General features: G+C 34.7%; 1 protein-coding gene across 1 annotated transcript; it reads left to right on the top strand.

Moving 5' to 3' along the window:
* The first annotated feature begins 5,372 nt into the window (after nt 1-5,372).
* LOC132171008 (PITH domain-containing protein At3g04780) lies at nt 5,373-11,703 on the top strand. The gene is made up of 8 exons (XM_059582201.1): nt 5,373-5,490; nt 6,200-6,286; nt 6,728-6,851; nt 9,838-9,886; nt 9,968-10,025; nt 10,229-10,275; nt 10,398-10,475; nt 11,411-11,703. Exons 1-8 carry the CDS (start codon nt 5,452-5,454, stop codon nt 11,460-11,462), a joined length of 534 nt encoding a protein of 177 aa, XP_059438184.1. The 5' UTR covers nt 5,373-5,451; the 3' UTR covers nt 11,463-11,703.
* Nucleotides 11,704-13,537: the final 1,834 nt, after the last annotated feature.

Here is a 13,537-nt window from a genome sequence, read left to right as displayed (position 1 = left end):
TTTTGGGCCAATTTTGAGAATTAGGCTTTTTTTGGGCTCACTTTAAACGTTTTTTTCCTTTTTTTTTTTTTTTGGCTTTTTAGGGTCATTTTAGCATCAAAATGGGGTAGCCGGCCACCCTTATAGGATGGTTCGGCAACCCAGCTATCCTTTCTTTTCTTTTTCTTTTTTGGTTTTTTTTTTTAAATGACGTGGCATCTAAAAACCTAGGTACCACGCAATGTGGTGCCCACGTGTAAGGATGATGTGGTATTTCGTTAAAAAACCTAACGGAATCTTAACGGAGGTACCAAGTGCGCTTATTTGCTTACCACATATACCATTTATGATATTTTTGAAAATTCAAGTAACTATTTGATTTTGGTGCAAGCTACATGTACTAGATTTGTATTTAACCATTTTTTTTAAAGAAATGCTAAGGATCAATATTTTTCTTATATTTTGCCCATATTCTCATATAAATCAACCATTAGAATATAAAAATAACTTTTAAATAATAATAATAATAATAATATTCACTTAAGACAAAGAGAATACTGAACATTCCTCTTTCCAAAATTGCAATAAAGTTCAATGTTTTGTGGCGTGGCACTTTGTTTGCGAGTGAATATCCGGAGATTTACGGACAAAGACAATAAAGATAAACAAAGTGCTTTAAAATTACATACATTCCTAGAGAAATCCCACAACATAAACACATATGAAATGCTCAAAAAATAGAAGCTTTATATATATATATATATATATAACAAAAGAAAATAAAGCACTAGTATCCTCATACTCCCATTAAAAACAAAAATATATAACTAGTTTAAAGATTAAAAAAATAATAATAATTACAGGATTTTTGGGGGAAAAAAATGTGAAAGATGCTGGGTAAAACTCGCTACCTACTTTATTAGCATAATTAGGTTATTGTCCATCCCATCAAGATATGGTAGTTATGGTTTTTTTTTTTATTAAATCGGCAAGTTATTGATATTAGCTTGTTAAATATAAAAAGTTTTTTTAAAAAAAACTATATATATAACAAATTAATATTAATAACTCGCCGACTTAATAAAAAAAAAAAACATAATACTTTATCCTAACAAACTGCAGGTAATGAGTTTTGCTCGCGATCTTTCACAACCTTCTCCCAAAACCGCCGATTCCACCGTTAGGAGGATACAGCATTTTGTTTGGCCCCTTGGAGGCAAGCGTATCCACCATGCTCTACATCTGTTGCTTGGATCCGCGGGCCGAGTGCGTCTAGGATGTTCGAGATCTATATTAATGGTGGGTGAAGAATGTGGTGTAGCTTGAAGCCATTTCTGATAAAAGATTGAAATTCCAAACTTAGAGATTTTGAAGGTAAATCAGACGGAAACAGGAAAAATGTATGAAAAGAAAGTCGGAGAAGGTGAGGGATTTGAATGAAGCTGAAGGAGGAGGAGCCAAATTTATAAGCGGATGATGTAGGTAGGTGGGAGCGCTACCCTTCACCAGGTTGAAAAGCGATGCGAGGAATTGCCGGTAGGACCTTCACCTGACTTTTAGGGTTCGTTGGCTGTTTTTATTTTTTTTATTTTGGGTTAACTTTATAAAGGCTTCATTAGGCGGTCTTTATAAAGGCTTTATAAAGACTCTTCAAATTTAAAATCTCACTTTGGAGTCCTGTTATTTGGCTGTCAAGTGTAGGCAAGTGTCTGCCAAATCTGACATGACTTTATTAAAAAAAAAAAAAAATCTTAAAAATCTCACTCTCTTCTCTCATTTCGTATTTTTTTTTTTTTTTTGTTAGTTAAATTTTTATGAATTAATATTTAGTTTATAATGCCTCAAAACTTGTTTTTAAATTCAAAATTAAAATTTAGGGATAGAAAGTTAACCTTTTAGGGATGGTATCACCTAAAAGGGATTCAATCATCATAAATTTGGTGCTAACGTCTTAAATTTAGTACTAATATCTCAAATTTTAATTCCCCTTTAATATTTATCTTCTTTAATTTTTTTTTTAAAAAAATTGTAAATGTCTGATGCTTGGCTGCCGTGAATCTCTACTCCTCACTTTTAGGCAGTTTGAGAAGACTCTTAAAATTTAAAATTTTTCTATTTCATCTCCTTAAATCTTAACGGATGCTATTAAAAATACCAAAATACCCTTAACTTTCCATTTTTTTTTAATATGAAATTATGAGTAAATTTAAAATTTTATAAAAGTTTCAGGGGTATAAAGATTGTTTCATCTATTTTAACGCCAAGCCCTAACAGAGTGAGTAGACTATACATTAAACTAAAAGTTTAAGAGGTGAAATTGAGAATTTTTAAACTTTGGAGTAGTATTTTCAACACGCATGAATCTTTATGAAGTTTGTCCTTTTCTTTTCTTTTTTTTTTTGAAAAAAAAAAATCTATTTTATTGTTTTTAAAATGAGTCATGCTACTCATCTTTGTCCATTCCATCTTCCAATCATCCCTTTTGTAAATTCACAAACTTAATAATGAATTTACTTATTCATTGCATGGAGATGGGTGAAAAATATAATAAAAAATTATTTCTATCATTAATTTTTCAAAATTATGAATACCGACGCATAAAAGAATTTTAAAATTGAGAAATATTTGATTTCTATCTTTTACTCATCTCTAACTCTTATTTATAATTTACCTTCAGACTCCATATAAGAAATAAACAAATTTACCATCCACTATGTAGAGAATTCACTTATGCTTTGTCTGACTTAACCTTAAAGTTAAACATTAAGGGTGGCATTACAAATTTTTTTTTAAAGTATGATACACTAAATTAAGAGTTTTTAAATTTTAAAAAATAATTAAAAAAATAAATAAATTTTAAAGAGATCAAGTAGTTTCACTTAAAATACAACTTCCGATGCAAAGGTGTTTGAGGATAACCTTATCGCACAAGTCATATCTTTGATTCCAAATCCTCTCTTTTTGGGAAGATAAATTTTATCCTAAGCAACTTTCTATCCCATGGCTCAACTTGTTTGATAATGAATAAAGAGGACTAATGAATAGAGACACAAATGGCAATTAAAAAAAAAAAACTTAGCCATTTGAGTTTGGCCAATTCGACTTGCCCAACTTCTATGTGTTGACATGCCATTGCAATCGACTTTTCTTAGTCCAGAAGAAGTTAGTGGGACGCCTAGGTACCCAATAGGGGGACTTATGACCCTTCACTACCTAATCAATTTGGATTAAGCCACTTGATTAAGTACTAAAAAGAATACAAAAGAAGTTAAGGAGCAGCCAAATCACATCTGAAGGTGGTTGGTCACTTGATCTTGACCCGTTAAGAGGGGGTGGCCGGGCACCCAGACAGAAGCTTGGGGTGGCCCGACCACACCCCTCACCCATTGTAATATACCAAAATAATAAAATAAAATAAAAATCATAATTATCCGTTTAAGAAATGTTAGGGGTACTGAATTTTTTTTACTAAAAGATGGATACCAAGATGATGTGAAGTTTATTCATTGGTACTCGTAGTATTTTTCTTTATTAATTGTTTTGATCTTTTCCAATGAATAAGCTCCACGTCATCTTGATACTGATATTTTGGTAAAAAAATTAGTACATCTAGCATTTTTCTATCTATTTTAATCATGTTTTATAAAAATCAACACTAGTGATTTTTAATTATTATTTAAAAATGAATTCAACAAGTACCATAAACCAAATTTTCCGAAAAGCCTAGAAATAAAAAATTCAAAATCCTAGTGAAGGTTTGAAGCTAATCCTAGACTCGGACGTTCAATGATTCTTTGGAACGTTCGAGGTTAGCCCTAGCGAACGAACGTTCGATGGTACCTGAAAAACAAATTTAACTTATTAGCAACATCATTTAACTTTATCTACTTCACCTATGCCTATAAATACATACACTACGACCTTCAAACTATGTTCTTCACCCATGCATCCCAACAACCACAATCCTTGAGAGAAAGAGAGAGAGAGAGAGAGATTCTAGAGTGAGGAAGGTGAATTTGGTGTAGTCTACTTCGTTGAGGTAAACCTTGGACCTTAAACTCATTTTTCATGTTGTCGATATTGTGTCCATATGATTTACCTTGCTTTTTGTAAGTCTTAAGCATACCACGAGGAGTTTATAATTTATCTCTCTTAAAATAGGTAATTTTCTAGAAAGTTATGAACGTATTATCGTTTTTCATGATTTATTACGTTAATATGGTTTAACATGTTTTTATTTGGTTAAAGTTTGTTACGTAATGGGTAGAAGTCGGAGTCTTTCATACATTTTGGTATCCATTGAATGTTCCTCTAAATTTGGTCAAACGTTCGACAGTGCCCAAAATGAATGATTAGGGTTTAATGATGGTTTAGCGTGTTTATTTCATGATTAAGATTTTCACGTATATGAATTAGACTCTCGAGGTATTGTTTATAATATTAGGGTATGTTTTGTAATAGGATGAGTTCAAAATAGCTGAGATTATGGATAATTGGAAGATTTAAGTAAATACTTACATAACTACTTTAATAACCAGATGCAATATATCACATAGGACTGAACATGTGTTACTTTTCAATAATATGTTATGAGCCTACCAAATTTTATAGCATGATAGATTGCTATAAATGAATGAATGTTTATATATGACTTTCTAAATAAATGAGAAATATTTTAATCGTATGACATGGTGTATCGGTACGTGTAATATAACGGTCATGAGTTTATTATTATATGGACTTGATCCTATGGTCACAGAGATATTTGTGTTTAGCATTTGATCCAATAGTTGTTTTATGATTGGCGCAACCATATTTGATTGATGGTTATTATAGACAAACATTATGGGTCACCCGAGATTAGACTTAGTCAGATTGTTAGTGATGGATGGTATGCAATAATATCATGGGCACAGGTATTGTGCCATGAGTCTCTTGGGACAACGCTAACCCTACCAAGAAGGGTTAACGTCCACCGTCTTTAATCCTACAACGTTAACCCTACAATGTCCACCTTAAAGTTTAAAAAGTTATAATAGGCTCCCCAAACCCACCAAGCTCTTTGTTAACCACTCTATTAGTTTTTTTTTTTTTCCCTACGAATATAATTATATTTTGCACAAATGATAAAGGTATAAGGGACATTTCACTCTATCATATCCTTTTTAAAAAAAGAGAGAAAAAATTAAGAGAAATATTGCAAAATGAGAGGTAATTGAAGTTGGGAAGAGAGTGACTAATTGTCGTCGTTTGTAAATTACAACAAATGTCGTCGCTTTGAAAAAAAAAATTGTTTGTTGCAAATTACAACAAACGTCGTCGTTTGTTGGTGCCGAGATCCCTTTGCCTCCCGTATTCACCTATGGTTATATAATCTGTCCTATTCTCTTTTCTTCTTCAGCAATTCTTTTTTCTCTCTCGCTTTGAAAAAAGAAAAGAAAAAGTTCTTCTCTCTCTTTGTTACAATCAGCCATGTCTGGGGAATCGGCCAGTGCAATTCAAAGAAGCCAAGTAAGTTAGTCGGGTTCTCAATTTTCTTTTTCCTTTGTTTGGTTGCTCGGTAACCGTGGGAAAATCAATGGCTTTCCTTTTTTCTTTTTCTTTGGGCTTAGAATCTGGGAACTGGGTTTTCCTTTTTTTCTTTTTTGAGGTTAGAAACCCTGTTTCATGATTCTTAATCTTCTTCGTTCTCCAACAATTTTTCCGGCAACCAGTTTAGAGTGTATATTTAAAGAGTAAATATCTTAGTTCCAATTTTCTTCGTTTCTGGGAAAACATGGGGAAACTTTGGAATCTGAGAATCGTTTTTTTGAGGTTGCAATACTCAGTTTTTCTATTCCAAAATTTCTATCTTTCTTTTTGGGTTTACTGCCAATATATATGAGAGTGAGCATTCTGACTTTGTTCGGTTGCTGCGAAAAGGGTGGGCTTTTTAGTTTGGAAATCAAGTTTCAAGAATCTTCCGTTTTCTTTTCTTTTCCCATGGTATTTGGCTACCAATAAGAGGCTACATTAGAGTTTGAGTATTTGGGCACAGTTTCTGTTTGCTTTGTTTGGTTGCTAGGAAATCGTGGAAAATTTGATTGGAAAACTTGAATCTGAAAGCTGGGTATTTGAATTTGGAAACCCAGTTTAAGTTGCTATAGTTTTTCGAAAACCAATTGGGGGTAGGTTGTAACTTGTAAGTGCTGATTCTGCTACTGAAATTTGATGAACACAGGTTGATTTAATGGACTTCATAGACTGGTCTGGGGTCGAATGCCTCAACCAAAGCACTAGTCACTCTCTTCCCAATGCGCTGAAACAGGTAATTTATTTGAATTCATTATCTTTTGAATTTTAATAATATTGATTTGCCAAACATTATGAAATTGAGAAATTTTTTTGCCTTTAATATGGAAAAGTATGAGTTTAAAAGATAAACGAAATAGAGGGTTTGGTTTGTAATTTATTGCTGCTGTTTTTGTCACTTTTGGCAAGGCTGATTGTAGCTGAAGAAGAGAAAGAAATTAATATTTGCGTAGTGAATTCTTCTATTGTTTGGTCTTTTAAGTTCGAAAGGCTTGTCTTACAAAGGCCTTGTACTTGCATTATGCTCTTTTGATTGAACTTTTGTACAGTCGGATATTGAATAAGAAATTTTGGTATATGGTTTATTTATTGATTTATTTTCCAAAGTCTTCTTAGTAACTGAACAGCAGGATGGAAGGTAAGGTGGTAATAATTGATCTGTTTCTCCATGGATTAGGGTTACAGAGAAGATGATGGATTGAATCTGGAGAGTGATGCCGACGAGCAGCTTTTGATGTATATACCTTTCACCCAAGTTATTAAGCTGCATTCTATCGTGGTCAAAGGACCTGAAGAGGAAGGTACTTGTCAATTTGATTTTTTTGAATGTATACATATATTTATTGTGCATGTACTTTCTTTTGTATGTTAAACCTTAATGTGCTAGAATATATTAAAGGAGGGAGAAGTCATGGGTTCAATCCCATACGGGCATATGAGTTGGATCACCTTAAACATAAGAAGTCAAACTGCATTAATTTTATTGTGGAGGCAACAAACGGCAGAAAATGGTTTTGGTATTAATATACATTCTTTTTATTCTTGATCTTGTAATTTTCTTCTCCTCAGCCCTTCTTTTAGTATTATGTGTTATTGTTTTGTAACTTGTACGGGCATAAGCTCTTATGTATCTAGTCAGATGGTCCCTAGTACTGTTTATGAAGTACACAAGAGTAGAATCTTAATTTTCTCTTTGCTCATAAAACTAGGAACTTAAATTTTTTTTTTATAAGTAATCGAGATATCATTAAAAGCGTAAGATACTCCCAGCTACATGAGAGGTATATATGAGACAACACCTAACTAGAAGGATAAAAGAGAACAAGGAAATTATGATAACTAATCACCGAAGGATAAACAAAAGTTATTCAAAGATATCAAGAATAGAAAAATAATGTCTTAAGCTCCTCCAAAGTCCTCAAAATTTGTCATTCTTTTCCTACCATCTTCCATGGAACAGTACTCCAAGCGCTCCCGATAGTCCACCAACACGCATGTAAGTCACTACTCGTCTAGGCATAACCCAAGGCAACCCAAATTGATTGAAGAATACATACCATAAGGCACAGACAGCCTCACAATAGAGAAGAAGATGGTCCATGGATTCCCCATTCCTTTTACACATAAAACACCTATCAACCACGTTGACATGCTGTTTCCTCTAATTATCCAGTATAAGGATCGTTCCTAGGGTTGCCGACCAAGCAAAAAATGTCTCTTTCAAAGGAGCCTCAGTCCGTCAAACACTCTTCCAAGGGAAGCGTAAGCCATCCCTGCGAGTCAAGACACTGTAGAAGGATTTAACAACGAACCAACCTTTTTTAGAGGAGTCCCATCAAAGCTTGTCTTCACCTTCCCGTCTCACTCCAGCTGAATACAACACTCTGAAAAAGAGGTGAAGATATCCACCTCCCAATCATGAGCTCTAGCAAAGCTTTCATTTCACTGAGTGGATCCACTCGATTAGTCCCTGTGGACCACAACAGGAGCATCCTTCACACGTGCAAGGCCAAATAAATCCAAAAAGGCATCCTTAAGAGCCATATCCTCACACCATAGATCATGCTAGAAGCGAACCTTAGAGCCATCTCCCATCTCAAATCTGGTATGGCTAGAGAACTTCTCCCAACCTCTCCTAATATTCATCCATAAACCCACCTCATACATCCTAAGAGACTCATTAAAACACTCACCCCACAAATTGCCAAATTTGGAATCTACCACCACTCTTTACCAAGTCTCTCTCTCATGCGCAGAGCACCATAGCATTTCTCTAACAAAGCTCGATTGAACATCAAGTTTCGAAACCCAATCCTTATTTAGATTTTAGAGAAGAAACCTTAGACCAACTTACTAGATGATATTTGAACTCTTCACCTAGCCCACCATCCCATAGTAAATTATGTTGAAGCTTCTCAATATGGTTTGCAACACCTATGGGAAGAGGAAAGAGGGCCATGAACTACGTAGGTAAATTGGAAAGTTTACCCTTTATAGGAGTAATCCTACCACCCTTAGACAAATACATTATTTTCTAACTGGCCAAGCTACGGTCTATCTTTTCATTAACGCTGTTCCAAAATATAAAAACAAGCACTGCAGATGTCATAGATGATCTAGGTCAGCTTAATGAAAACCAAAGTATCATTCGCAAACAGAAGATGCGAGATATTAATCCCTATCCCCACATAGAAGCCAAATAATAAACCCCCACTCGCTGAAGTAGAAATCATCCTACCCAATGCCTCCATCACAATGACGAACAACAGAGGGGACTAAGGGTCCCCTTATCTCAAGTTGCGGGAGCTATACTAAAAAATCGGTAGGATTGCAATTCACCAAAATTGAGAACCGCATCGTGAACATTCAATGAGCTATCGAAGAGCACCACTTCCCTCCTAAAGCCACACCTCTTAAGCATGTACAATAGAAAATCCCAATTAACATCATAGCCTCATAGGCTTTTTCTAAGTCCAGCTTGCAGAGTACACCTGGCTCCATGGATCTTATTCTACTATCAAGGCATTCAATGTCAATAAGAACATGATTTAGGATCTGCCTACCTTGGATCATTTATAAGATATGAAAAGTCACCTAGACCATTAACCCCAAGTTTCTTCTAGATTAGATGAAAAATAGAGGATTAGTGACAGTCCATTTTCTCAAAATTTCCCACGAAACAACTCTTGACTTTTGTTAAAAATAAAATTTGAAAAAAAAGCTCAAGTGGTTTGCGACCTTTGTTTCTTATTTTTAACTTATTATGGTAATTATTATTATTATACATCCAAAGGATGGTGGCTTCAGTTTCTTTTAGGGCATTAAGAAGGTTGATATGTTGGTTTAAAAATTTTTTGAGATAGTAAGGGTCAATGGGGGCTTTCCACCATTTGTCTGGTGTATTGCTTGGTGAGGATAAATATGTCATAGGTTGAGCTTGTTATCTTGCCACTTTTGTTTTTTCAAACCGAGTTTGCAGCACCTCTGACAAGGATGTTATTTTGCGGTGATTCTTTTAAATCAAATAATGTTTTTTTCTGATTAGCTAGCTGTTTCTCTGATGAGTTCCATTTTATATGGTTATTTTCACGTTGTGGATTTTGATTACCTTGCATGGTTTTTCCTAACTGCATGCCATCCTTCTTTTTCCACCTTCTCTCTTTGTTAATTGTGATTAAATTCATATTATCTTCAGATACACACATTCTGCATGGACTTTGTGCTGTACACAGTCCTAGTTGTTGGATTTTGTTTTAGCCAGTATTCTAACTTTAATTCGTTTTACAGGTCCTAAGACTGTGAAACTTTATTCAAATAAGGAGCACATGGGCTTCGGGTATACTTTTAGGAGAATTACTTGTATTGATATTACATTTTAGTTACTAATGCTGTATTTAACTCATGATGGTAATGGCAGCAATGTCAATGACTACCCTCCTAGTGACACAGCCATTCTGTCTCCAGACAATCTCAAGGTTGGTTTTTGGTGCCCACGCTTCTACTGCTAGGGTTTTTTCCTGTTCATGAAAAATATATGTTCAAAACATTTGAACAATATATATACATGAATATACTTATCAAAAAAAATATATATATATATACATGAATATGTTTATATTAATGGAATGTTTTATCTACAATTGTGTTCCATTTATAGTTTACTGATATCCTTTTGCAGGGGAAACCAGTAGTTTTGAAGTATGTCAAGTTTCAAAATGTTCGTAGGTATGTTAAATCTGTTAGTTTTGTTGAGCTCTTTTTTTTTTTAAAAAAAATTAATTAGTTAAATAATTTTTTTACTTTCGCATACAAATTAACAATTGATCTATCTTAATAACTTGGATCAGCTTGACAATTTTTATCGAGGACAATCAATCTGGTTCTGATATCACAAAAGTGCAAAAGATTGCCCTGTTTGGAACAACGTGAGCTCTTAACCATCTATCTTTGTTTTCCCTTTTCCTTTCTTTCTTGCTTTATTTTTTCTTTTTCCTTTTTAGTTCCATTTACTTCAATTACTTTATAGCCATTCCCTTGTATCTAGTGGAGGCTATAATGTTTCAGATTCCATTTGAAAATACAGAAAGTATGTTTTACAGTAAAATAATTGTTGTAATCGTATCATTTCATTTAGTAGAGTCGTCACATGTGGCCCATCTCATCCCCCCTCTCCCCTCCACAAAAGAGCTACAGGCTGTGTTTGGGTGTATTAGTGTGCTTGTAGGGTATGTTTGTTTTCATTAATGTTGAAGGGCATAAAATGGTTAAAGAGTCTTAGAGAATTGTCCAGTAAAGACAGAAAATGGCATTGTGACTGAAATTCATTGCTGTATTGTTCAAGAGCTAAATATGCAATTTGTATGGTCTATCCTGGGTGATTTATTTAGGTCAACAGATTGACGGACACCTACATGTGTTCCCCAACTGTTAGCAAGTATCATGAGATAAATATGCAATTTGTGATGGGTTAGCATCTGTTCTGGTTATCTCTGATTCCACTGTTCTATGACCTCTTATTCCACCATGTACAGTTTAGTTTAGTTTACCTTTTCTGTATTCAACATAGTTGGGAGGTCTGCTTGTCTTTTTCACACAATAAACAGAAGCAATAAATATGTAACATTTTTATTTTACAATTTATTTCTGGTGAAATGTCGTATCCTTGCCACATTTTAAACTGAGCAAACATTTTACTATTCAGTTTCTTAGATTCTAACCGTCATGTGTTTTGGAAGCTTTTGTTCACCGCTGTAATGATAGTTACATGATCAGGTGTCATTGATATATCTTGCTTTTTGAGCACAAGCTGTCCATAATATATGAACCACATGAATTTGGTAATATTTGTCTTGTAACGCAGGGTGGAGACAACAGATATGAAGGGTTTGAAGAAGATTGAGGATCAACATTGACCCGGAAAAGTGCGATTATAAAGTTGGATGGATACATGCATTTGGATTGGTAGGAAGCATGCTTAAGCTTCTTTTTTTCTCCCAAATTTTTATTAGATTTACATCATATAACAGCTTCAAGAATGAATTATGGCTTGCTACGTCAATCTCATGTCCTAGACTTGTGACATACCCTTTTTCTGGGGTGTTGGTGGTGGTGGTAATTTGATGGATCAATGCATTTGAAGGTGCATTTAAATTCTGTTGAGATGTTGAGTTTATGGGTTTTCTTTGAATTTTGAAACTTAATCTTGGAAGCCAACTATGTTGTCAACTGCACGAAATTGGGGTAAAAATTTCAGTTTGATCAGATTGTCCAACAATATATTGCATTTTCAAGTTGTGGTCCTTCATTGGATGGTCCACACTCCATAGTAATAGTTAGAGGTTTTCAACCATGTTTTGGTGCTTTGCCTTTGGGTGTCACTTCTGTCCAGGACTAGACGAGGTAGGAGGGTGACTCAGTCCACCATTTCTTTGTGCATGAAAATGAGTCTTGCTTGAGATCTATGGCTGCCTAAGAAAAACGATCTATTCAAGTCTGTTCGATGCTTGATTGAGGTGCCACCGGTTGTGTTTCAACCTTTATATTTTGACATCTAGAAGAACCCTAACAATTTCTCCAGAAAAGTAGTTTCTAAATGTCTTGCTCTGGAGAAACTACCGCAGCATAATTGTTGAGTGATTAAGAGTACAGGCTTCTATACCATAGGTGGTGATTCAATGGACTAAAGAAATTTCTAAGTGGTCAGGGTATATACTAGGGCGTAGGTTCGAATCTCCGTAATGGAAAATTCTCACATATAGTTGATTAGTATTAGCCGCCTTGGATTCCCATTGATGCTCTGATGGGGCTGGGTCAGGCTATGGCTTAGGGAATTCTCACCGTCTAGGACCTTCATGTGCGGCTCTTAGCAGGTTGGTATTACTATGGTCATGCTCAAGTAGGATAGTCACAATTGGTTTCTCTGACCTATCATTTTTAGGAAATAAAAAATAAAAAATAAAAAAGTATAGGCTTCTATAGAGTTTGTTCAGAATTATCTCTTTCCTTGATTGTTGAATAATATTGTTGACCGTTCTACTAATGGCAGAAACCCATTTTAAGCCTAAAGTCCTAACTAAACCTCAATCTAACACGATTTAAGATCCTAATGTACTTCCTAACACCATCCTAAGCATAAATATAACCTTCATATGCATCAATGCTTAACCGACTATATCAAATCTCCAACCCATCATTAATTCAACGACAAATCAAAGTCTAAGGATATAAATCTATCTAGAGCCAACTAGATGGCTAGCCTCTATCACAGTGGGGAACTTCAGTCGTAGTGTGTGAGATTAGATGGGTGGCTCTAGTCACCAATGGTGCATCTCCATGACACGTTCAGGCGGTAATGGTGCTTTCACTTGGTGCCTGGACAAGATATTCAAGTTAGTGTCGCTATTCTTTACCCGCAGGCAGTACACATCTTCTTTTAGGTGATCCTACTTTTGGTGAAGGGCCAAGAGAATCTCAACGATTTCACACCACTGCTCCTTGGAACATTCCACAAACCATAAAATCTCTTACTCCATCTATTGCTTGATCAAAACGCTTTGATACCAAATGATAGTAGGTATCACAAGGTAACTTCAACAACTAAACTTAAAAAATAGTAAATTCTCATTGCTCAATTATTTATTTTTTGTTGTTTAGAGGTACATACATAGTGAACTTGATTGTGGTTGTACACGGCAACATAATCCACCATTTATTAGGCTATTCTATCTTTTACCAAATTAAGAGTGGTTTAGTGAGGAAAGTGATGGTTGGAGACATTCTCTCGATGGAATGTGAACGTTTGAAGATTTCCTTTGCCCATTTTTGTTGATCTGATGGTTGGTGGGACAGATATGGTTCTAACATAGGGATGTTTTTGACTTATTCCATGGAGTTGGGTATAATTTATCTGCGTACAAATCCACACACTCATCAAAAAAAATGTATTTTCCATTCATCCACCTACTACAATGTTTAAAATACAACTCGT

The sequence above is a fragment of the Corylus avellana genome, chromosome ca2 (genome assembly GCF_901000735.1).
Source record: "Corylus avellana chromosome ca2, CavTom2PMs-1.0".
Lineage (NCBI taxonomy): Eukaryota > Viridiplantae > Streptophyta > Magnoliopsida > Fagales > Betulaceae > Corylus > Corylus avellana.
This window is presented reverse-complemented; position numbering and strand designations above follow the sequence as displayed.

Bases quoted from the DNA above. Each gene is read 5' to 3' on its own strand.
- LOC132171008 (XM_059582201.1), top strand. From the start codon at position 5,452: ATGTCTGGGGAATCGGCCAGTGCAATTCAAAGAAGCCAA. The intron at 5,491-6,199 runs GTAAGTTAGTCG...TGATGAACACAG, and splicing joins GTGCAATTCAAAGAAGCCAA to GTTGATTTAATGGACTTCAT. The intron at 10,276-10,397 runs GTATGTTAAATC...AACTTGGATCAG, and splicing joins AAGTTTCAAAATGTTCGTAG to CTTGACAATTTTTATCGAGG.